General features: G+C 43.1%; 1 protein-coding gene and 1 gene segment (V, D, J or C); both read left to right on the top strand.

Moving 5' to 3' along the window:
- The window catches only part of LOC145362485 (uncharacterized), a 238,897-nt gene that overhangs the window by 97,925 nt on the left and 113,391 nt on the right, over positions 1 to 27,581 (top strand). The window contains exon 3 of the mRNA XM_080218498.1: positions 16,091 to 16,097. Within this exon, the coding sequence (XP_080074624.1) occupies positions 16,091 to 16,097 (7 nt within the window). The remainder of the gene's footprint in view (positions 1 to 16,090; positions 16,098 to 27,581) is intronic.
- On the top strand, positions 4 to 604 carry LOC145362319 (Ig heavy chain V region-like). The segment is given in 2 exon segments: positions 4 to 95; positions 228 to 604. Coding segments are annotated over 2 exon segments (423 nt in total).

Here is a 27,581-nt window from a genome sequence, read left to right as displayed (position 1 = left end):
TTGTTCACTGAGTTCCTGACACAACCATTTCCCCCAAATCACCAGAAAGATGAGGTCGGCCATTTCTCTCAGTTTGTTGCTGACTTTCTTATCTGGTGAGTATTTTTTTATTATTGTTCAAGTCTCTCACTGTTACTGTCTCAGTGTTAGTCTCTCTCTGGAAAGTTCCAGAGTCAGCAATCATTTCACTAAGATTAACCCCCGGTGTTTTTGATCTATTTTTACAGGTGTCCAATCGGATGTTGTGTTGACCCAGCCAGAGGCAGAGACCGGGAGTCCCGGAGGTTCCCTGAAACTGACCTGTAAAGCCAGCGGTTTCAGTCTTAGCGGCTACTGGATGTACTGGATCCGGCAGGTTCCCGGACAGGGCCTGGAGTGGCTGGTTAGCTATGCTAGTTCATCCAGCAGCTACTACGCGCCATCAATTCAGGGTCGATTTACTGCGTCCACAGACACTTCAAACAACATCTTCTCTTTGGACATGAGGAGCCTAAAGATTGAAGACACGGCCATCTATTACTGCGCAAGACAACACAGCGAGAGGATCCAGGGCTGCACCCGGACAAGAACAGCCCGAGAGGGATATCAACGTCTTCCATCATAACCTGAAGGTCAGTATCTGTTTTAAATGCAATATGATCGAGGGTGGTCAGAATCAAACTATAATCGTGTTTAAAAAAGAGTAACACAGAAAGCATTTAACAGTAAAACTTCCCAAACTCACCGATATAACTGGTGAGCTTTTCACTGACTTTATATTCATTGTAGTTTCAGCAAGTACCACACACGATATGTTACTCTTTTTAATATTTCTGATAGATTGTGTTATATAAACAGTTGCCTACATTTTACATTAGAGCAAAACTAATGGTCCATTTAAAGTGAATATTGAACAGCAGTACTGAACAGAGTGAGTGCAGTTTTTGTATGGGTGTGTGTCACTGTGAGATACTATGGGAGTCACAGTGCTGAGAAAAGCGCCATCCTCATACAAAAACCTCAGAAAAGGACGTTGCTTAACTTTGTGACCAATGCCATTGCCGAATGCCAAAGTAAATGAGGGTTCAACAAAATAATACTTAGAAACAACATTTTTTTTTAAGATGTAAAATGCTTCAATTTTATTGTTATTGATTTACATGCTGAATGTGCACAGAGAGTGGAAAAGTTTCTAACCCCCTTTATCAATATCATGACCAGTAAAAATTGAAATATCTCACTGACTCACCCTTAACGAGCTGGAAACAGGCTTTTCGAAATAGCAGTGAAATTAACTGTCTGTATTTTACAGTTAACAGTCCGCCTCAGTATTTGTCATGCTGTGTCTCACTGTGATAACTGGATGGCACAGCAGTTACTGTCAATACAAAAACCCCTCAGCACTGATTGACTGGAACTGGATCAGTGTCACTTTTAAATCCCAACTGTAATCACAGCACAGTATTATTTATGTCCAGCACTGACCACATGACAAGAATAAACATGGAAAATCTTGATAATTACTCAATTATCGATGTGTGTTTTCAACAACATGTTCACGTGTAACTCTGTGAAATATAAATCATTTGGGTCATTTATGAATGTCAAATGGTATCCAGAAATACAATTATAATCTAATGAACATTAATTGATTTTGCTTTTCCTTGGGTTTGTGAATATTTAAAATAATGTTAATTTTGTGTCTATTTTGTACAGGGACCGTTATTGTATGACACAGCCTACAGAATGTGACACTGTGACTACTTCGCTTACTGGGGACAAGGGACCATGGTGACGGTGACGACAGGTAAGAACCATCCACTTATTGAGTAACTGGTTTACATGGGTCTTTGTTTTATGATTTTATCTGTACTAATAATCCATTTGGTAACATAAATGTGAGTTTGGTGGATTCTCGGTTGAGAATTGTTACAATGTTTCCTGTGATTCTGCTGCAAAGGGGTTTTAGAATTCCGCTCTTTCTGGACAATAGGTGCTGCTGAGGGATTCAATCCCAAATTGTCGGGATTTTGTGTTTATCTGTTGAGGTTACTGTGTGGTTGGGTGACTTTAAAATCTGAATGTCTGTTCAACAATTCAGCGTTTCTGCAGCGTTTAATCTCGGCGACATCTAGTGGCTGCGGGTTGTACCATCTACTGCACAAGTGTTTGAAATTTAAACCAAAAATTTTCAAAAATCTAAAATTTCCATATCCAGTGAAAATGTTCCACTCACTCTCAATGCTGGTGCTGCTGTGCAATATTTTCTGCTTATTCTAAACATTAATTAGTTTGGTGTTGGGCGAATTGCCTGGAATTTATATTTAACATTTCTGTAAATGTTATACTTGATTCTGTTGAAAGTGTTTGCAGAATTGTGCTGCTTCTGCATGAAGCGGGGTTCAGTCTCTCAGTGATGCGATTTTTTTTTGGTGAGGAGATTATGTATCTGGGTGACTCTAAATACGTAAAATTTGTGAATTAATTTGGTGTCTCTGCGTTGTTTGAACTCAGTGACACTGAGCTGTTACACGTTTTGTGATTGAATATGAACATTCTGCGAGTTCGCAACTGTTTGACGCATAACTGCAGGGAGAAATAAAGCAGGCTTTATTGTGTTTGTATGTTTAAAATCTTTAGTGATAACGGCTTACGCCACTCGTTCAGAACATAGTTTCTCACTTCTTTCAGAATTTGGGGTACCTGCAATGTTTCATCTCGGAGGCATTTGATGGCTGGAACTTTTACCATCCAATTGTTTAAATATGTTTGAAATATGACCCAATATGAATAAGATGTGATAAAGTTTCAACACTAATTTGTTGGACAAATTCCACCTCCTCGCAATGCTATTGCTCGTATTCCAGATTTCTGTTGAGTTTAATTATTGGTTAAGAGCTGGTTTGCTAGATTCGATACTGAGTTTTTTTTTTGTAATGTTACATTTGATTCTGTTGAATGGATAATTGAGCTGTTTTTCTGTGAAACGGGTTCATTCCCTCATTGATGCGTTTTGTTGTGTTTCTGCTGAGGAGATTCTGCGGTGCAGGCACTGTGAATGTTTAAAATTTGTGCAATGGTTTGGCTTTGTGGCATTATTTCTGTGTTGTTTGAATAGTGTTTTAACGGTGCCGTTGAGAGTTTAGATGTTTTCTGGTTGAATGCAAACAATCTTTGAGTTTGAAAATCCTTGTAGGGAGTAAACAAGCAGGTTTGGGGCAAAAAAACTAAAAGATATCACAGCATTTTTAAAAATTTTAACTAATGCTCACAAATTCAAGTAAGTCATGACTTACAACGCTCATTCGGACACTTAGTCTTTGCTGCAATCAGAAACGTCTCATGAACAAGTTTAATGGTAAAATTAATATAAATCAAAGAATTATTAATCAGTAATATAACTCCGTATTCACCAGAGATTATTTTATATTAATAATTTAGCAATAATTCCCTTTAATAGTTTTGCTGTGTTGCAATACGAGTTTTGCAGAATAATTTCCTGTTTGGAAATTGTTGTATCCGATTATTAATTTTTTTACTATGCAATTGCAACCAGATTATTCGCTCTAACTATTCTTTTTAAATTAGATACCGAGATAATTAATTACTTATCCCATCTCAAAATTTGTGAAATTGGTGTTCCTCAATTGTTTTTACATTGTTTCCGCTCAGTGAAACTGAGCAGTTCTGGCTAAATGAAAATAAAATTGCCTTTGAATATTCTTGTAGGGATAAAGCAGAAAAGTTTCGGAAAATAAAATAAATATATGTTAGGCCATTTTATTCATGTTAACTTATGGTTACATATTAAAATAAAGCATGAATTACAATTCACTGTATCTCTGTTAGGGACATTACACTGCCCTGAATCTGTTATATTCGAAGTTCTCGTTTTCAGAAAATTAATTGCCCAGTTTTTGGGATTTGAGACAGTCAGGGAGAGATAGTTAAAAGGCAAAGGGAGTTTTAAAATGATCATCAGGTCAATTTAAAATGTTTATTGATTTTTTTTCACTGTTGTAATTTGACCTTTGATCAATTAGAATCAGTTTATAAAAATTTGACAGAGTGAACACAGTTTTCTGACAGATGGAATTCGCTGACACTCAAACAAAATTGTTCAACTGATTGTGTTTGAATTGTAGTAAAGTGTGAACAGAAACTGGCTACAGATTGACAATTAAATGCTTGAAATTCAAAAAGATTACTTTATATAAAAATAGTATAATATTATAAATATTATAAAAATAATATTAGCTCTGCACTTAATAACATCATGTCTCCCATTAATGTTAAACACAGAATAGAATTATAGGAAGAATAAATGACAGAATGGAAGAATTCATACTAACTGAAGCTTATGTTTAATTCTTATTAAATATTATAATGAAGAAAAGGTCGAGACATATTCTGCATCGTGTTTTTAGCGTTACAGAGAATTTGAATCAATTGTCGTCTGTGTTTGCACTGTTTAATTCAGATCTTCTTTAATTAAACAATGTGTTCAGTAATGAAGTTGTTATATGGGTGGTCTAAATTATTAAATCTCGGAAGCAGTATTATTGGTTTCAAACGGCCAGGCCGTTACAGTCTATACAAACTCAGAAATCTGCATTTTGAACACGATTGTTGGTTATAATGAGACATTTGTCGTAAAAGTGAAACAGTAAAATATTACAATGTGATTAGATTTAAGTAAATGAATGACAGATGTTTGAATGTTTCCATTCAGTAATTTGAAATTATAGTTTAACATTGAGATTTAATTGGAACCTAATTATTTAACAATGTTGGGGGCAGAAGCACGTTTTGAATGATTGAAAACTCATTTTATTACAGAGTTCAAATCAGCTGGCAGGAGAACTAACTGTCAATTAACAATAACTTAAAATGTAATATTGACGCTGATTAATTCAAAACAAAAGACCTTGAATATTGTACTAGCGTGCAAAATATTATCCGTTTTAGAGAATATGTAATTATATCAAAATGAATTCAAAAACAAAACATTTCTTTACTCAGCTGTGCTCGGCTCGACAAAGTGTTTTGCCTTGATTATTTTGTTGATTACATTTAATTAAGAAATTAGATCGAATCAGGTAACGATTTTCAATGTGAATGTTTCCCGGTTTGGGGAAACATTCTGTTGGGGGAAATTGAACTGTTACTGTGTCACTGTATCTCTGTTACGGACATTGAACTGTTACTGTGTCACTGTATCTCTGTTAGGGATATTGAACTGTTACTGTGTCGCTGCATCTCTATTGTGGGAAATTGAACTGTTACTGTGTCACTGTATCTCTGTTAGGGACATTGAACAGTTACTGTGTCACTGTATCTCTGTTAGGGACATTGAACTGTCACTGTGTCACTGCATCTTTGTCAGGAACATTGAACTGTTACTGTGTCACTGCACCTCTGTTAGGGATATTGAACTGTTACTGTGTCTCTGTATCTCTATTCGGGACATTAAAATGTCCTGAATCTGTTATTTTTGCTCATTTTCAGCGAAATTACATTTTTACACAGTTTTCGAGAAGTGAGACAGGCAGAGAGAAATAATTAAAAGTCGAGAGGAGTTCTGAAATGAATATCAGTTTAATTTAAAATAGGTTATTGATTTTCTGTTGTAACTTGACTATTGATCAATGAGAATCCAACAGTTTGAAATTGACAGATTGAACAGACCTTTCTGCTGGGAACTCGACTGCTGAACTGTTTGTGTCTGTTCTGTTTCTGGGCGGGTGGTCACTGTGTTGGGACCAGGAATCTCCCTGACTGGTTATAAATCTTCTGGTTCCTTCTCCTGTCCTGCAGGAAGTGAAATTTGATTTATTTCTTCAATGCGCTTGTAGCTGTGAGAAATGTGACCGTTTGACTCGGCGTCTCAGAAATTAAATCCCTAAAGCATATTGTGTCCATCAGAGAAGCAGAAACATCAGGCTGTAGAGGGAGAATTGGGTGATTTTAAGCAGTGATGTACCGGCCTTGGGAATGTTCGATGAACAAATACAAAGTGAGATTTATTATATTGTGCTCCGTACTACAGTAGCCCCTGAACTGTTTAGTTTGACAGTTGAATGGTCAAATTCACTTGCATATTATTTTTAATCTTCTAAAGACATTTTAGAGACATTTGCTTGGCCAGAATTTTTCATCTAATTGTTCCTTCACAAAGTGTTGATATGAAGCATCCTTAAACAACTGCAGTCCATATGCTGCAGGCATCCGCCCTGCTGTTAGGCAGGGAGTTCCAGGATTTTGACCCAGCGATTATGAATGAATTGAGATATTGTTTCAGGTCAGGATGGTGTGTGTTTTAGAGGGGAAATTACAGGTTATAGTGTTTCAGATGTGGCTGCTGCCCTTGTCCTGTTAGGATGTAAAGGCAGCAGGTTTGGACAGTGTATTCTATGGAGCCTTGGTGAGTTGCTGCAGTGCATGTTGTATATAATACACACAGTGCTGGCACTGCTTGTTAGTGATGGAGAGAGTGAATAGGGTGAACGAGGGGCCGGGTAATCTTGTGGGTGGCTTTGCCCTGGATTGTGTCAGATTCCATGAGGTTTTACAAGTTTCTCTCATTGAGGAAAGAGGAAATTATTTAATTGTGACTGACTTGTGAAAGATTTAAATGTTTTTCCAACACTTGCCCCACAGTCTGTGTTGTGCTCGCTTGTCACTCCCACTTACTGTGTGAGTGGGTGAGTATGTGTGGAGTGAGGGTGCTTTTCCAGACTCAATCAGCCAGATAGAGACTTACACACATCACACACTCTCACACACATAAATACAGACATACAGACGCTCATATTCTCTCACATATACATACACACACTCACTTTGTCTCTCATACGATATCTCACACACATTCTCTTTCTCTCATGGTCTACATACTCTGTCTCAAATACAAATACAGACATACTCTCACTCTCTCAATCAGTCTCTCACATCTCATACACAAGAACACTCACACGCACACACCTCCACACACATTCTCTCTTACACGCAGACACACACACACATATAAGCATAGTCTCACGCTCTCGCACACGCACTCTCTCTCCCAAACTCTGTCACACACGCTCAAGTTGTCTCACATTTGTTCACACAAACTTTCTCACAATTCCTCTTGCACTCACATCTGTCTCTCTCTCTCTCTCAAACACACACACATATTTCTATCTCTCTTACACACACTATCTCACACCTGTACATTCTTGCTCTCTCTCACACTAGCTCGCTCACACTCTCTCACAAACATAGACCTATGCACACGCTCTAACTTACACACAGACACAGTCTCTCACATAAGCACAGTCTCGCGCAAACATTCTCTCTCTCTCTCTCTCTCACACACACACACACACACACACACACACACACACACACACACACACACACACACACACACACACACACACACACACACACTTTGCTTCTGTCACCCACACACATTGCACACATCTTTCTCTCTCACACACAATCCCATGCACATTTCCACACACTCATGAACACTTTATTTTGCTCTCTAGTAGGCACACTGTCCCCTTGCAAACGCAGCCCACTGTCTCACACATGTGCAAACACAGTCTATCACACACAGGTACCTTCTCACACACATTCACCCTCTCTCTCTATCAAACACACACCCAAACACCCTCTCACACACTTTCCACCTCACATACGTCAAAGAGACTGTCATTTACATCATAGAATAGAATCACAAGATCCTACAGTACAGATGGAGGCCATTCAGCCCATCGAGTCTGCATCAACAGGAATTCCACCAAAGCCCTATCCCCATAACCACATGTGTTTACTCTAACTAGTCCTCCTGAAACTAAGGGGCAATTTAGCACGGCCAGTCCCCTGAACCCAAACTTCTTTGGACTGTGGGAGGAAACAGGAGCACCCGAAGGAAACCCAAGCAGACACGGGGTGAACTTACTAACTCCATACACAATGACCAATATCGGGAATTGAACTGTGAGGCAGCAGCACTAATCACCTCGGCCACCCCCTCCCCCACTAACATTTGAATGAGGGTGGGATCGAGGAGCCCGAGTAAAACTCATGTGAATAAGTTTCAGCGGGAAATTCTTCTCTGTTTGGAGTCATATTTAGCACAAAGCAAGATGGTGATGGTTGTTGAAGGTCTAACATCTAAGTTGAGAAATCACTGCAGGAGTTCGGCAGGGGACTGTTCTGGGACCAACAATCTTCTATTGCTTCATCAATGACACATTCCATCCAACATGAGGTCAGAAGTAGGGATTTCCATGTGTTACACCGGACACAAAGACACAATCAATAAGAAGGGATCTGGCTGAGACTAAGTCCGCCTGGCTCCCCAATACTGGTGGAAACTTGGTGTTTGATTCCTGTGTGACCCTAGTTTTGCTGGAAGCTTCCCTTCCAGCTCCCTCAGTCTGTCTATTTGTTCATTGATCCGTGTTTCTGAAAGAAAGGCCCCGACATTAAAGCAGCTGCCCGGTGATCTACACTGATTCCTGACTTTACACAGCCCTGTTACTGAAAGCTGATCAATGGAGAGAATCGGGAAAAGATCGATGGAGAGGGAGAGGAGGAGGTGGCTCACTGACTCTCGCACCCTCACCCACACTCACTCACTCACCCTCAATCTCTCATCCTCACTCAAAGAACTTCACTCACTCACCTTATCTTACCTACCTTCCCTCACTGACACACTCTAACTCACTCATCCTCACTCATTCACCCTCAATCTCTCATCCTCACTCAAAGAACTTCACTCATTCTCCTTATCTTACCTATCTTCCCTCGCTGGTACACTCTCTCACTCACTCTCCCTCATTCACTCACCCTCAATCTCTCATCCTCACTCAAATAACTTAACTCACTCACCCTCACTTACCCACCTTCCCTCACTGACACACCCTCACTCACTCACCCTCATTCACTCACCCTCACTCACTCATCCCCAATCACTCACCCTCATTCACGCTTACTTACACACACACACTCCCTCACACACTCAACTTCACACACTCACCCCCACTCACTCACCCTTATTCACTCACCCTTACTCACTCACACCCCCACTCACTCACCCCCACTCACTCACCCTTACTCACTCACCCCCACTCCCTCACCCCCACTCCCTCACGCGCTCGCCCTCACGCGCTCGCCCTCACGCGCTCAACCTCACGCGCTCAACCTCATGCACTCGCCCTCAGAAACTCACTGATCCTGATTCACCCTGAGTCCCTCACACTCACTCACTCACAATCACTCACTCATATTCCCTCAATCACTCTCATCCATCCCCACTAACTCACACACAAGCACTCACACACCCTCATTCAACCTCACTCGTTCACTCAAACACACGCCCTGACTCACTCATCCTCACACCCTCACTCACTCACAATCACTCACTAATATTTGCTCACTCACTCTCATCCATCCTCACTCACTCACCCAAAAACACTCATTCAACCTCACTCGTTCACCCTCAATCACACATCCTAACTCTCTCATTCTCACACCCTCACTGATTCACTCACATTCACTGACTCTCTCACCCTCAGTCACGCACCCACATTCACTCACTCACACGCACTCACCCTCACGCGCCCTCATTAACTCACTGTCACTCAGCCACCCACACTCATACACCATCACTCACTCAACCTCACTCACTCAACCTCACTCACTGACTTGGACCCTCAGTCAGTCACCAACATTCATACTCACCTTCATTCACTCATCCCACTAATCCACCCTCACTCACCCAGTCTCACTCACTCTCACTCACTCACTCACCCCATTCTCTCACACTCACTCACTCACCCCACTTACCCACCCTCACTCATCCAGTCTCACTCACTCTCACTCACACTCACTCACTCACCTACCGACCCTCAATCACCCAGACTCACCCCCACAGACTCAAGCTCAATGACCGTCTCTCTGTCTCTCTCACTTACGCCACCTCACCCATTCAAACTCACTCAGACTCACGCACTTACATTCACTCACAGACCCTCACATACTCATCATCACTCAACATCACGCACCCTAACCCACAGATCCTCAATCACTCATCCTCTCTCAAACACCTTCACTCACTCACCCTCACTCTCCCACCCATCCACATTCATTCTCCCTCACACACCACCCTCAGTAACACACCCTGACTCATTCACTCTCACCCCTCACTTACACAGTTACATTCACTCCCTCACCCTCATTCACTCAATCTCACTCACTTCCACTCGCCCATCTCAATTAACCTTCACACATCCTCACTCACTCTCCCACACTTTTTCACTCTTGCTTACCTACACTCATCCAGCCACCTTCACTCACATTCAGCCTCCTTCACTCACCTACCCTCTCTAACGCACCCTCATTTACTCACACTCTCTCACCCTCACCCACACTTACTCACCCTCAATCACTCATCCTCACTCAAGAACTTCACTCACGCACCCTCAATTCCCCGCCTTCCTTCACACATACACCATCACTCATCCACTCTCACTCATTTAATCACTCACCCTCACACACTCACATTCCCTCACTCCCACTCACTGAATCTGTGTGGTGAGCGTCTGCAACGAGAGAGAAGAAAGATCTCAAGCGGCAGTTTGGTGTTCAAAGGTGGGAGCTGCCCTGGGAGTGCAGAGAGCTGGAGGGAATCGCTGGGGGCTCGGGGCCAGGGGCAATGGCAAAGAGTCAGGGGAGAACAGGAGGCGGGGGAAACGGCAGAGAGGGGGCGTGGAGGGAGGGCAGAGAGCCAGGGGAAACAGCAGAGAGCTGGGGGAAGGGCAGAGAGGCGGGGGAAAGGGCAGACAGCCGGGGAACAGGGCGGAAAGCCAGGGGAAAGGGCAGACAGAGAGGGGAAAGGACAGGGAGCAGGGGGAAAGGGCAGAGAGACCAGAGAAAGGGGAGAGAGCTGAAAGAAAGGGCAGAGAGATGGGGGAAAGGGCAGAAAGACCAGGGAAAGGGGAGAGAACCAGGAAAAAGGGCAGGGAGGCACGATAAAGGGCAGGGAGGCAGGAGAAAGGCCAGAGAGCCGAGGGGAAGGGCAGAGAGCCCAGGGGAAAGGGGAGGAGAGTCAGGGGGAAAGGTCAGAGAGCTGGGGGAAAGGAGACAGAGGGGAGGGAGCAGGGACAGAGGGCAGAGAGCTGAGGGAAAGCGTAGGGAGCCGAGGGAAAGAGTAGAGAGCCGGGAGAGAGGGCACAGAGCTGGAGGGAAGTGGAGAGAACCAGGTCGAAATACAGAGAGCTGGATAAAAGGGGAAAAGAGCCACCGTGAAAGGCAGAGAGCCAGGGGAAAGGGCAAAGAGCTGGGGAAAATGGGCAGAGAGCGGGTGATGGACGGGCAGAGTGAGGAGGTTCAGAATAGAGCTAGCACCACAATCAGCTCATCTGTAATCTCAGTGAATGATGGAGGAGACTTCAGGACCCGAATGGGAAACTCCTGCTATTAATGTATGATCCTTCAATTGGTCACTGTTGGATTTATTTGAATTTATAATCACATTTAGAGTTCCCTGATCATTCAGTAAGTATTCATTCCGGAGGTATTTTTGAAGCAAAATCACTAATCTCCGTTTTGTGGAGTGAGAGGCAGTGAGTTGGAGAGAGGAAGGGGCACCAATCAGTTTGAACACAGGCAATTTCCAAAACTAGTGTGGAGATGCCGGAGTGAGGTTGGTGTGGGCACAGTAAGGATTCTCACAACACCAGGTTAAAGTCCAACAGGTTTATTTGCAATCACAAGCTGTTGGAGCTCCCTCATCAGGTGAGTGGATGGTCTGAATGAAGGGAGAACTTCTTCATCACAAAGTGTTGTTGTTTGAGAAATAAACAGCGGTTTGTCACACACTGCTGTTGTTTGAGAAATAAATAGTTGCTGCAATAATGGAGAAAATTTTTCCTGTTCTCTGTTAATCCAATGAATGACATGTCATTGTGAGACTAACAGAATGTGTTTTTTTTTCTTCCTAATTTGATAGAAGTGGAGACAGGGATATGAGTTTCTACAGAGATGACAATTCCCAAATGATAGAAGTAACATCACCTCAAAGGCGGATGAAAGATTTATTCGGGAAATATTAGGGATAAGTTCATAATTCTAATCAATGTTCGAGATAGAAACATAGAAAATAGAAGCTGGAGTTGGCCATTCGGCCCTCGGAGCCTACTCCGCCATTCACTTTGGTCAGAGCTCATCACTACCCTGATCACACCTACTACCCACATCCCTTCATCCTTTTAACACCAAGAGCTATATCTAATACAGAAACCTATTTGTAACAATATGTTTGTTGACTTAATAAACGCACGAGTCTAACTTGTTCAATTGGCTATTCTTTCCCAGCGACACCATCTGCGCCCACTCTCTACGGCCTGGTCTCCTCCTGTCAGCAACAGAACTCCGACGGCTCCATCACCTTCGGATGTTTGGCGATGAATTACTCTCCAGATGTTGCCAAACTAACCTGGAAGAGAAAAGGGCAGCCGTTTACCAGTGGGTCTAAGACGTTCCCGTCAGTGAGAAATACGGATGGAACCTACACCATGAGCAGCCAGTTAACCATCAGCGACTCAGCGGGAGAATGCCCCACAATTGACTGTGAGGTTCGACACATCAAAACAGTCAAGAGTGTTGAAATGCCATGTAAGTGTTGTGGAGTTTGTGTAAAACAGAAACACTGTGATTAACATGTAGGGCCTTGGTTATAACTCATTTAAATAGATGTGCATAATCCTGCCCTCTGGATTGGTCCAGTTAGTGTCTATTGACTGCAAATGAGTTAGAACATAGAACATAGAACATTCCAGCGCAGTTCAGGCCCTTCGGCCCTCGATGTTGCGCCGTCAAGTGGAACCAATCTAATGACCCTCTGACCTAAACTATTCCAATGTTATCCATATGCCTATCCACTGACCATTTAAAATTGGCAAGTCCACAACTGTTGCAGGCAGGGCATTCCACGCCCTTACTACCCTCTGTTGACAAAAGTTTAATTGATCCACATCTTCTGCAGGAAATGACTGATCTGTTTTTTTATTCTGAAGGCCCTCTGCCTGTGATCCATCCAACTGTTATCATCACCGTGAGTTCCAGTAAAGAAATCTCAAACAGGAAATTCGCAATCATCGTCTGTTCAATCATCGATTTCCAGCCAGGGTCAATGGAAGTGAGTTGGCTGAAGAATGGGGAACCCACGCATTCAGGAATTGTCACCTCTCCCCCCTGTGAAGTGAACGGGAACTTCTCGGCCAGCAGTCGGCTGACAGTCTCCGCTGGGGAATGGTTCAGCAAAGCGGTCTATACCTGCCAGGTCACTCACCAAGGACACACTCAGAGTCTGGACATCAGCGCATCTCAGGGTAAGAGACTCAAACAGAGGACAACATATATCATTCTGATGTTAATCAGAATTAGGGATCTATTAAAGTTGGTACAAAGCATAGAACAACTTGTAAGTTATTGTCATGTAGTTTGCTGCATTAGGACATTATCTCATTCAGAATTTCATCAGAAAAACAATTTTTTGTTATCTCTTCCTGGGATGTGCGTTTATTTCCCAAACCTGAGGGCACTGAAGTGTCACTCACGTTGCTGTGAATCTTGAGTCACATGCAAGCCAGGCCAGATAAAGACAGCAGGTTGATTTTGCTAAGGAACATTTGTGAACTAGGAGGGGTTTTACAGCAATAGCTTCATGAGAATCATTTCAACTTTTAATTATAGATTTTTACACAATTCAAATTTCACATTTGCAATGATGGGATTCGAATCTGTGTCCCCAGAGTCTTGCCCTAGGTGAGAAGCCTATTGACAACACCATATGCCACTGCCTCCCCTTAAAAGAGTGCCCCCTTTCCGTTTGAAGCAATATAGTGAGTGAGGTGGCCTTGATGTCAGCTTGTTCCTGAGACAGCTGGTAAAATTTGGAGAGACAGTAGGTGTGAGACTGTTTCACAGGTCACAGCACAAGGGTAAAATATTAGAAAGTGCATCCACCCTATTTATAAACCAACGGTCAGTGCTTTTTCCCTGAGTTCAGGATGGTGTGTTTGTTTGGGAATTCGCCAATCCTGATTCATGGAAATGTTACCGCTGCTCCAATATTTAATACAGGGAATAATTCCATAGAGCAAGCTGGTTTCCCATTCGCCATGGAAGGTGAAAGGCGATAGTTGGAGATTGATATATTGAAGGCGACTTTGTCTCCTTCAGGCTGAAGACTGCTGTCCTGCTTCTGAAGGGGAACTAGGGCTCATTTCCATTTCTCATTCACAGATCCTCCCCAGTGCCTTGATACCACAGTGAAGATACAGCCACCACCAATAGAACAGGTCTTACTGGAGGCGACTGCGACCTTAACCTGCATCATTTCTAATCCTCCTGATGGCGTTAACGTGTCCTGGATCCGAGACAGGAAGTATTTGAAATCAGAGATTGCCAAAAAGCCCGGAGCGGATCGTGACAGCGTGATCAGCAAATTAAGCATCTCCACACAAGCCTGGCTGAGTGCGGCTGTGTTTGAGTGCGTGGTGAGCCATCAGGATCTGCCGACTCCTCTAAGAACATCTATCCACAAGGAAACAGGTGAGCTGAGAGATTGAAACAATAAATGTAGGGTCAACGTCAGGGTTCTGAGGAATGTGGAGGAACAGGGAGATCTTGGGGTTCATATCCACAGATCTCTGAAGGTTGCCACTCAAGTGGATAGAGCTGTGAAGAAGGCTTAAAGCGTGTTAGTGTTTATTAACAGGGGGTTTGAGTTTAAGAGCCGTGGGGTTATGCTGCAACTGTACAGGGCCTTGGTGAGACCACATTTGGAATATTGTGTTCAGTTCTGGTCACCTCACTATAAGAAGGATGTGGAAGCATTGGAGAGAGTGACACACTGCCTGCTGTGATAGTGGAGTGCAGAGGAGATTTACCAGGATGCTGCCTGGTTTGGAGGGTAGGTCTTATGAGGAAAGGTTGAGGGAGCTGGGGCTTTTCTCTTTGGAGCAGAGGAGGATGAGAGACGACTAAATAGAGGTTTATAAGATGATGAGGGGGATTGATAGAGTGGATGTGCAGAGACTATTTCCTCGTGTGGATGTAGCTGTTACTAGGGGGGCATTACTATAAGGTTCATGGTGGGAGATATAGGAGGGATGTCCGAGGTAGATTCTTCACTCAGAGAGTGGTTGGGGTGTGGAATACACTGCCTGCTGTGATAGTGGAGTCGGACACTTTAGGAACTTTCAAGCGGTTATTGGATAGGCACATGGAGCACACCAGAATGATAGGGAGTGGGATAGCTTGATCTTGGGTTCGGACATAGCTCGGCACAACATTGAGGGCCGAAGGGCCTGTACTGTGCTGTACTGTTCTATGTTTCTATGTAAATGCATCATTGTGTCTATCTCCAGTGAAAGTGTACTCGTCAATATTTAGTACTCAGTGCATTAATGTTCTCCCCTGAACTGAACGACTCTGGGCGGATTGATATGTTTATGGGGAGTTTGATGTGTTGATGAGTGAAAAGTGAACTGAAGGCGATGTTATTGGGTTTAGATCGAAGAAGAAGGGAGGAGCCTGATGTGGAGCATCAAAAACCAGAAAACCAAAAAGCAAAAGTAGATCAGTTGGGCCGAATGGCCTGATTCTGTGCTGTAAACTTTCTGAATCTTTCCACTCCGCCCCCCCTGAGTTATTTGAGAAAACAATTGTGTTCACCTCTCCTCCAAGCTGCAAATCAAAACTGGGAACAGTTAAAATCAGAAGCGAAGCACATTTTCCTGATATCTAACCAGTGGTTTCATTGTCTCCAGAATTCTCCAGTTTATTGACATTTATTGTACATTTTCTGCAGATCCAAATCCGCGGGAACCGGTCGTCTCTGTCCTCCTGCCCTCGGCAGAAGACGTCTCCGCTCAGAGTTTCGTCTCCCTCAGCTGCTTAGTGAGAGGTTTCTCCCCCCGAGAGATCTTCGTCAAGTGGACCATCAACGACAAGCCGGTGAATCCCGGGAACTACAGGAACACCGAGGTGGTGGCGGAGAACGGCGATAGCTCCTTCTTCATGTACAGCCTGTTATCCATTGCAGCAGAGGAATGGTCCAGCGGCGCTTCTTACTCCTGTGTGGTGGGACATGAAGCCATCCCCTTGAAGATCATCAACAGAACAGTTGACAAATCCAGCGGTAAACCCAGTTTTGTGAACATTTCCCTTGCACTGATGGACACGGTTAATTCATGTCAATGAGAGTCACTCACTTCCATTAAAAACTACAATAAAAAGAATAAAAACATTTTCCTCTAACGATCAATGAAATACCCAATTGTTTAATTGGTTGTTTTTCAGTTTTACTTCCATATCTTTGATTTTGAGTCAGATATTTTCATGTCTCGGACCCAACATTGTTGAACCAGTGCTCCCAGCGGAGATAGACACTGGGTCAGGGATAGGATAGAGCAGATTCATTACAGGATTCTGCAAAATATCTTCACTGACTTTTCTCCCGCTGAGGGGGAAAAAATCCGACATTTTTAACATGTCTGACACACAAACACAACATTTAGATCTCTGTGTCCCTGTTTCTCTCATTGACCACCTCTTTAAGCTACTGCACCGCACCCACTGGGAACTGAAGTGAGGGTCACACAAAAAACATGGAGAAATATTCCCCCCATCGGATTGATGGAGAGTGAAATTGTTAACATCCTGGATTCCCACTAACCCAGCAAAGAGAGGGGAGGAGCAGGAGCTAATCCATGTCCCAAAACTTCCTCAATGAAAAGAGGAGGAATGTCATTATTGAATCCACTCACCTCCACCTCCTCAGTGGTTAGAACCATCAGGGACATTGTATCACCGGGTAGAGAGAGGGAAACTCTGAGCTCACTCTCCTCCCTCTCCCGTGTTTGGAAGGGAACAGTTCTCTACTATAAGGACCCAGTTGCCAACAGTACAAATTAGTTTCCGGTTTACTTGCAACAGATTTTGAAGTATCATTATCTTAATCATTGAAATATAAATATACTAATGCAACATAATTTTAAAATGTTTCAACACTCTTGTTCCTGTTAACCATGTGCTGGCATTGATTTCCCAGAATACAAATTTAAACAAGTCATAGATTCCTCCCCGGGTTTTAACTGTTCTGTCCCTGAGGTCTCTGAGATACATCAATGAATTATTTCATTCTCTCTCCTGATATCACCGTGCCCCTCACATAAAATACATTTCTACAGCAGAACATTGAAAATATGTTCCATTATTCGGGTTGTCTGGATCATATTCACTTCACGATTGTCGGTGAAACTTGGAGCAATAGTTAAAAAAAACACACACTGATAAAACTGCCCAAAACTGTAACAATTATACATACATACATAGGCGTACACACTCACACACACATACACACATACAGACATTCACACACTCACACACTATACACACACTCACACACTACACATACTACACACTCACACACACTCACACACTCACTCTCACACACTCACACACACACTCACACACATAAATACACACACTACACATTCACACACACATACACACGCTCACACATACAGACACACTACACACTCACACACTCATTCACACACACACTCACACACACACACACACATACGCACACACAGACACGTGGACACAATTGCACAAATACACATGCTCATACATATGCACACGAATACAGAATGTTAATATACACACACAAAAGCATACACATACTCCCACACACAGAAATATAGACAGGCACATTCAAATACAGACACAGAATCTCACAAATACACAATACACACAAATACATACACAACAAAAACACAGATAGATTCATAAATAAAAATGCACATTCACGGATCAGAAGAACACACAATATACGCACAAACGAACTCAAACAAGCACGCTCCCACAAATACACGAATGGACCACACGTATACAAACAAAAATACATGCATACACAAATACTCTCTCTCCCTTTCTCTTTCGCTCTCTCTGTCCCACACGCACCATGCACATACACACAAACACACACACACACACACACATGCATGCACAAGGGGCATACACCCGCACACACAGACACGTACTTGTACAAGAAGGCACAAAACAGAACATGCACACAAATTATCAAACTTGTACATACGCACGCAGAACCACATACAAACACACAAGTACACACTTACCTAAACATACGTGACTAGGTACACAGACCCAAACACAAACACATACATGTGTACACACAATACGGACAGATAACATGCATGCAGGTCCAAAACATACACAAACAGATACATACACTCAAACAAATGCATATTCTCACATGTTCACGCTGAAATGATTACTGATATAGAGACCCACAATGTTAAACACATTATCACTTATACAGGGAAATACATGTAACAATATTAACACACTGCATATAGATAAACAGAGAGCAAAATATTTTCACACAAACATGTGGATGCAAACATTCACATGCTCATACAGAACAGAACACCACGGGACACAGTACAACACATGGAAACACAGGTATATGCTGACACATTGTTATAAATAACTATCAACAGGATTTACATGCACTAACATGTTAACAGATACACACACAAACACACGGAGGAACAGACACACACAGAAAAGGAAGGAAACATTACTCGAGTGACAGAAATTCACACATTGAAATAGGCAGAAACACGAGCACACGTTAAGAGTGGCATTAATAAATATACAGAGACTTCACACAATAATAGTCATATATCCACAATGTCTGAAGAATAAATTATACAAATTATACAAATTATCCACAATGTCTGAAGAATAAATTATACACACAGACACACAACTACACAAATCAACAAACACAGGCAAATGAACACGTTCATTATCCCTCATACACACAGATTAACTCAGGACCAAAGATTAATTCAGCTCAGGAAGTGTTCACACACACACACACACACACACACACACACACACACACACACACACACACACACACACAAAATCTTAAATATAAACGGCAGGTAAATGATGAAAGGAAAATTTAAGTGTGAATTTGAATGGACATACACACCGATAACTATCCCAATTCTCAAAACACCGCCAAACACGTTGAGAAACTGAATTAAGCTCATGATTTACTAAACATTTCCACCGTAAATAAGCAAAGATTAGAAATTGCATCCCAGATCTTAAACAGCAGCATTCACAGTTTACAGATCAGTCACCATCTGTGGAAACAATCATTGACAGGGGAATGTTCCTCCAGATCAGTCAGAACATTCTTCAATAAGGGTTAGTGGCAAATAGTTCAAAATGAACTGATTCTCAAGAAAACACCTTCAGTGCTTTCTGACATGGACTCTCCAAGGAATACCAATAAGGAGCAGGTGTGAAAATAATTATGGAGATCTGTTACTGAGTGTCCTGAATTTAACAGGAGATATACATTGAAAATTAGAGATGAGAATGAATGAACAGTTTATGAAGGAGAACAGGGAAAAGAAAACAATAAGATTCCCTGGATAAATAAAGGAATCTAATTCCATTTCCTGGTCTCTGCCCCTCAGACCCCACCGACCGCATCTGGATTGAAGACAGTGAGGATGATAACAGCAACATCTGGACAACCGCTTCCACATTCATCGTCCTGTTCTTCCTGAGCATTTTCTACAGCACTGCCGTCACTCTGATGAAGGTGAGATGATTCAATTCACTCACATTTCAAACTGGCAGAATGGATTTGAAACATCTCTCAATGTTTCACTGATTAAAAACATTAATGTCCCGCATCAGAAACATCTGCTTCAATATTGTCTCTTTATTTTACAGATCAAATGATGGGTTGAATTTTGGACGCTGCAGATTTCCCTCAGCTGATTATAAAGATCTGTGTATGGCTCCAATATAATATCTGCTCTCGGTGAATCTATCAGTAAATTTCTCTCAGTTTATCATTCTGGATCTGTAACTGAGGCAACATTAGACATTATTTCAGTTTTCAGTGTGAAAAGTACGAGTTTTTTTTGTTATAATGTTATTGTGGTTAATAGTTTCCCCCTAGTTTAAATTTCATGTATAAATAATTTCTCATTCCTTATTCACGTTTGTTAATTCCTCTTTCTATTAAGGATCTGTATTCTCTTTCTCGTGTATGTAACAGATGTACAAATATTGACGGATTCTCTGTACATGTCTCCTGTTCTCAATGTGAACCTCGATCGCGATGTTCACTTTCCCAACTTTAAAAAAAACAATTTCGCTGCAAAATATTCTCTGAATTTTTCAATAAATTTTGAATAAAAATTTAACCATCCCTGTCTTGGCTTAATTCCGTTCTCCTAAACCCATCAACTCCGCTCCATTTCCCTATTACACGGTTCCCACCCACCCTCTCCCCCCGCCCCCCCAACCCCCCGCTTTCCCAGACAGGCATGTCCCCCCCCCAGTCATGGGTGGGATGTGGTTGAACTCAGGACCCTTTAGAGACAGAGTCACTGCGCCACCCAGTGACCCACCCGTGTAAAGACACCTTCATCTCTGCCTTTTTCTGATCAAATCCAGAGACAGAATGAGAGAAGAATGAGGAGAACCTCGGTGAATTCACTCATAAACTGGTCTATCATGGAGTTTAGAAGGATGAGGGGGGATGTTATAGAGACGTATAAGACAATGAAAGGGATGGATAGGGTAGAGGTAGGGAGATTATTCCCGCTTAGAAATGACAGCAGTACGAGAGGACACAGCCTCAAGATAAGGGGGGTGCAGTTTAGATCAGAATTGAGGAGGAACTTCTTCACTCAAAGGGTGGTGAATCTCTGGAATTCTCTGCCCGTTGAAGTGGTGGACGCTACCTCGCTGAACATATTTAAGACACGGGTAGATAGGTTTCTGGTAGACAGGGGAATTAAGGGGAGAAAGCGGGAAAGTGGAACTGATCCACTTCAGGTCAGCCATGATCTTATTGAATGGCGGGGCAGGCTCGAAGGGCGAGGTGGCCTACTCCTGCTCCTATTTCTTATGTTCCTTTCTTACGTTCTTATGGAGGACCAGCAGCATTTAAACTGCCTTAACCTTGTCTGATTCCCCTTAGTCCGCCAGAAATGAGAAATGAATTTGCTCCGAATCTTCACTCCAGGGCATGAAGAAAGATTGTGTTTCATGTGTTCGAGCAGGCACTAACTGACCGAACGTAAGGCAGAATGTAAAATCAGTGGACTGGATGCAGGAGGAAAACACGAGAATAGTTCCAGAGATCAGAAACTTCAGTGACGGATACATTTTGGAGAGTTTGGGACTAATTTTCTTGACAGAAAGTTGCTGTTGTGACTTTAATGAGGCATTCAAAATCCTGAGGGGTCTTGACAGAGTAGATAGAGAGAAACTTTCAATGGCAGAAGGATTTTGACACAGAGGGCATGGGTTGAAGTAAATTGGTGACGGAAACGTGGAGATATCACGAAAAAACATTTTCAGGCAGTGAGTGACCCAGACCTGGAATGTGCTGTTTGAGAGTGTGCTGCAGGCAGCGCCAATTAATGGGTTCAAAATGGGATTGGATAATTGTCTGAAAATGAACTAAATGCTAGACTGTGGGGTACAGAGTGTTATTGGATGAACTGGTCCTTTAGAGGGCCAACGCATACATGACGCTTCAAAACGGCCTTCTTCTCTGCTGTAAGTACTCCATCAATGTTGAAAGGGTGACAGTGGCATCGTGGTAATATCTCTGCGAGAGTAATTCCGAGGTAGGCAAATTTCACAAGATAGATATTGATCCTGATAAATGTGAGGTGATGCATTTTGGAAGGAATTATGTAGAGGGGACTTACATGATAAATGGTAGACCAGTTAAGAGTATAGAAATGCAGAGGGACCCGGGAGTGCAAGTGCTCAAGTCTCTGAAGGTGGCAACACAGGTGGAGAAGGTTGCAAAGAAAGCTTACGGAATGCTAGCCTTTATAGGAAGGGGTATAGAGTATAAGAGTTGGCGTCTAATGCTGCAGTTGTACAGAACGTTGGTTAGACCGCATTTGGAGAACTGCGTCCAGTTCTGGTCACCTTACTACCGGAAGGACGTGGAGACCCTGCTGCTGTGACAATGCACCCTCTTGTTGAAACACTCTGCAATGCTGAGACTGGGGAGAGGAGTGAACAACAGGGAGCAGCATTGCAGCTTCTCTCCCCCCATTGAAACTGGGATTGTTGCTCCATCTGCTGCACCGTCCCCACCACATCCACTGGGGGCAATCTGGACAATGGGCTGCAGGCAGACCTCACTGCGCCTGCGCCACAATCGCACCCACCGCCGGCGGCCATCTTACCTTGCCAGGGGAGACGGCCAGCGGCCATGTTGCGTTGCCAGGGGAGACGGCGTCCCGCGCGCTGCACTCTGGGGGAATTCCCCTCCTGCACATGCGCCCAGACAGTTACATTTGAATCTTCTGATATTTTGAATCTTGATGATTATTATTCACATCCTCACCCGTCAGACTTTCGGTTCCTTCTCCATTCGGGAAAATCGTTTCTGTGTTTTATTCCGTCTGTTTTTCAATTACACCCGCGCGGTGCGCTCTGGGAAAATACTACAGCACATGCGCGGTTCCGCCACCTGCCTCTTTATAAAAATACGTATTTTATTTAATTTTAATTCCGCTCCGGGCGGGATTTCGGGGTGGGAATTTCTCTCACTTTCTACATTTCTGAACCGCCGCTTTTTCCTCGACGGGGGGAGGGGCTGATGGTGACGTCACGGAAATATGGCGGCTGGCCACGCCTCTCTACAGGACCCGGATGTTCCGCCAACGAGCAGCGGCTGGGCCGGAGTGGGCAAGAGGTGACACTGGGCGGAGCAGCGCCCGGGCGTGTTACAGCGACCCCCGGTGTTCAGGAAGGGAAATAGCAGCAGCGCAGTCTGCCCAAAGGCTTCCCCAGTTCAGCTGCTCAGTGACACTGGGAACCTCTTCAACTGGAAACTTCAGCTTCTCACATTCACCCCCTGTGTTCAGTCATTGTTTAATAGACAAGCTCTGTAGTGAAATCAGAAACAACTTGTTCACATTAAAGGGGATGGGAATCTGAACCATTCTGCTCAAAAACCTCTGCTTGCCTTGAAATTTCAATTGAAATGTTCAAGATGAGAATTTATAGATACAAGTCATGTTGTATGTGGAACACTCATGATGCCACAATAAGATCAGTGCAGACGTCTCACAGGGTTGTGTGACTGGAGGAGATGTCAGAGATGCGCGTTCATAAGAGAAAGGGAATAACCAACAGAAACAATTGAAGCAACATTTAACCTCTTTGTTTATTGTGTTTTAGGGACCGCCTGTTGCGCAAGAACCAACACCAAAACCTTTCCTGCTAAATAAATGTGAAAGCTGTTGAGGTTTATAACTGGCAGGGAAAATCGGGACAGGAATGAGGGTTCCACATTTTCATTCCAACGCCGGTGATCTTTTCCTGCATCAGAGTAACTTGTATAATGTAGACCAAAAGCTTCAAAATGGGAATATTTTATCTATCCAGGACCGACACAATGCTAATAACGGCCGTTAAAATGAATATTACTGCCAGAGAGATTAATGCAGTTGCTTTATTAATTGTTCCCTTTCTGGAGAAACAGGGAAATATATTTTCCCCAAATCTCTCCTCAAACCTGCTGCACTTTCTTGTGATTAGAGTGATACAGCACCACCATGTGCTGGCGGCCCACTGTAACTGCAGGCGCTGGTGTTTGTGAGCCTGGGAACCGCTGAAATGTTCGTCCGGAGATTGAAGTTGGGATTATTTCAGACTCCAAGTTGTACGTTCGATGCAGTTATCACATGTTAATCACATTCAGAGTCTTAGTGGGTAAACGTTTCTGTCCTCTGTACTCCGTTTGTCAGAAATTTTCAAGGTTTTGTCTTACAAGGGCAGAAGGGCAGAGACATTTCCAAGGGACACACACACACACACACACACACATACACACACACACACACACACACATACATACACAGACTCACAGGGCACACACACACACACACACATACACACACACACATTCACAGACTTACAGGGGCACACACACACACTGACAAACACACACACACATTGACAAACACACACACACACACACAGACTTAAAAGGGTGCGAACATACACACAGATCCTGCGAAAGGATTGTCACAGTAACTTCATTGCAATGTTAATGTAATCCTACTTGTGACACTAATAAATAAACTTTAATATTTCCATCATAATTATCTAAATTTCACACTTTCACGATTGAAAACACTACCATTTTAAGGCATCTGATAACTGCATCGAATGTACAATTTGCACTCTGAAATAATCCCAACTTCAATCTCCGGACAATACCCCCCTGTGGGGGATGAAGAACACGGTTTATGTGCGGTGTCAGGTTATAAAAAAAGGGGAACTCCTTCTGGAAACTCCAATCACGGATCATATCGTTCAATATTCACATTTCAGCGGTTCCCAGACTCACAAACACCTGCGCCTGCAGTTACAGTGGGCCGCCAGCAGATGGTGGTGCTGTATCACTCTAATCACAAGAAAGTGCAGCAGGTTTGAGGAGATATTTGGGGAAAATTTATTTCCCTGTTTCTCCAGAAAGGGAACAATTAGGAAAGTAACTGCATTAATCTCTCTGTCAGTAATATTCACAGGGAAATCTGACCGGAGGATAGTGAATTTAATACCTCCCGCGAGTAAATATGTCGATTACCAGCTAATTATTTTATAACCTTATCTTTTATTGATTGAAAGATTTGTCTACTTTCTCATCCAGATATTATTAAATAATTGTTCATTATAATTGCACACATATCTCGTTTTCGCTGAATTTTCCATTTTGTTTACTCGCATCTTTTTCCTTAGCCCCTTCAGAATTCCAGCCGAACCCAGTCTCTATGTTCTGTTCTGTGTAGATTTAAATGTAGTTCCTTGTTCTAATTTTTGACTACAGCACATTTCCATCCCTAACTCACTCTGATCTATAAAACACACACACTGCAAATTGCATGAACGCCTCAAAGTGACTTTCTGTGCACTGATTTGAGTGATTAGACCCTTTCTCACTGTCCAGTGCTGACACTGGATTTTATTAAGTGGAGTCACAGACTCTCCAATTTTCTATTCCCAGCTGCAATCTGACTCTGAAAGTAACTCAATGGGAGTTTAGGGCGAGTATTTCATGGACATTTTCATCCCAGTATCCATCACAATTTCCCATGCCCTCCCCCCTCTATTCCTCCACGCCCCCCAACGCCTCCCTCCCCCAGTTCCATCTCTCTCCCCGACCACCACCCCGCCCCAACCCCCTTCCCTGTACCCAAACTAACACCAGTCACTCAGCTCGATTCCACTTCTCCGATTCACCATCAATAGATTAAATAGAGGACATTCACCAATGTGATGGAGGGTGGGGAGGGCGGGGAGGGTGGGGAGGAGGGGGGTTGAGTGGGCGGCGGTGCAGTGAGGTTTCAGAACCGCTGGGGTCACCAATCTCCCACTTTGACCTGGAGACACTCTATTCTGGAACTCTCCCTGTGTCCAGCCCAGGCTGAATCCCAGCTTTCTCTATTGATGCTCTTCCTGTTCATGGGTTTATCCGGATGAATAGGGCTCTCCTCCCTGGAGAGACGAAGGTTGAGAGGCGACCTGATAGAGGTTTATAAAATGTTGAGAGGAATAGATAGGGTGGATTCATAGAGGCTATTTCCCAGGTCTGAAATGGTCACGACGAGAGGACACAGGTTTAAAGTGCTGGGGAGCAGGTACAGGGGAGATTTTAGGGGTAAGTTTTTCACTCAGATGGTGGTGAGTGAGTGGAATCGGCTGCCGTCGGTGGTGGTAGAGGCGAACTCGCTGGGATCTTTTAAGAGACTTCTGGATGAGTATATGGGATTTAATGAGATTGAGAGTTACAGATAGGCCTGGTAGGTATGGACATGATCGACACAACTTGTGGGCCGAAGGGCCTGTTTGTGCTGTTCTATGTTCTATTATGAAAATTAGACTCAGTGTCTCACTAAGCATCCTGAAATACGACTCAATTGTGTGCTGATTTGTGAAAATGATGGTGAAAATGACCCTGGATATATGGCCGACAGGAGATAATTACACCTGGAATTCTCAGGCTTCTTATTTCTATTGATGCAAAAGATTAAAACATCTGCTACTCTCCTGTGTAACCGTTACCTCCACCAATTCCATGGTAACCATTCTAAATATTGCCTAATGTGTATAGGTTATACAATCTCGGGAACACGATGATTCAGGATCAGGTCTACCATAAGGGTGGCCAGACCTTGTGTGATATAAACAGTGATATTGCCGAGTGAACATGGACTGCAGCGATTCAAGTTAGCAGCTCATCAACACTTTGTCAGGGGCAATTAGAGGAGGGCATCAGATGTCAGTGCTGCCCACATCCTCTCAATGATTAAAAATTCTGTAGTGACAACAGAGACAGAATCTAATCTAATATTGACAGATATGCTAGCACAATGATGACATAAACTGACTGGGAGAGTCATGTAAACCAATGGATGGGAACTCTAGAGTAAGAGAGACAGAACATGATAGAATATTTAAATGAACAGTTTTTGTGCATGTGATAATTCTAGAAAAAAGTAATTTGTCCAATAATAACAGACAGGTGTCTAATGAAGCAAAACCAGATGCAGGTTCTAATTCACAACTGATTGGGTAACGGTTTCCAAAATAATCATAGAGAATTAGAACATTACAATGTGAATGACTGGCCCCAGTGTATCACTGACAGAGACAGCTGGGCCCGGAGTCAGACTGGGACCTGAGAATTAGAACATTACAATGTGAATGTCTGGCCCCAGTGTATCACTGACAGAGACAGCTGGGCCCGGAGTCAGACTGGAACCTGAGAATTAGAACATTACAATGTGAATGACTGGCCCCAGTGTATCACTGACAGAGACAGCTGGGCCCGGAGTCAGGCTGGAACCTGATATAAGGAAGGAATCGTTTCTGGGGCCTTAGGGCAGGTTTCTTTGTCATGAGGAGTGAGGCAGGGATTTGTGTGGCAAACACGGATTGGAAACCCTACCACAACCGCAGGAGTGACTGACTCCACCTGACTGAGGCTTGTATTCACAAGGTGGGACAGTCATGGCGGACTCCATACATTTCTGTTATCTGAGGCACCAATGGCGAATCTGTCGGAGGAATAGAAAATAATCTCTTCCCTCTCATTTTTACAAGCTGTTTCATATTTACAGACAGAATTAGCACACGTGAGGTCTGAAACGACTAAGTATGAAACCCTCATCAGAGGGAGAAAAACAGTGCAATAAATGTTAAGGATTATTGTGTTTTTCCTAAAAAAAAAGTTCGATCCAAAGCTAATCTGTTCAAAGTGATGTTTTGTAAATAGAATGGACTTTCGGAATGGTTCCTGGCAATTACACACACACGCACACGCACACGCACACACAACACACAAACGCATACACACGCAGACACACAAACACACACACTCAAACACAAACAAACACACACACAAACACACACACACACAGACACACACG

This window comes from Carcharhinus amblyrhynchos, unplaced genomic scaffold (assembly GCF_965287045.1).
Source record: "Carcharhinus amblyrhynchos unplaced genomic scaffold, sCarAmb.v2.hapA scaffold_38, whole genome shotgun sequence".
Taxonomy (NCBI): domain Eukaryota; kingdom Metazoa; phylum Chordata; class Chondrichthyes; order Carcharhiniformes; family Carcharhinidae; genus Carcharhinus; species Carcharhinus amblyrhynchos.
Note: the sequence above shows the minus strand (reverse complement) of the source record. Positions and strands in the feature narration are given on the sequence as shown.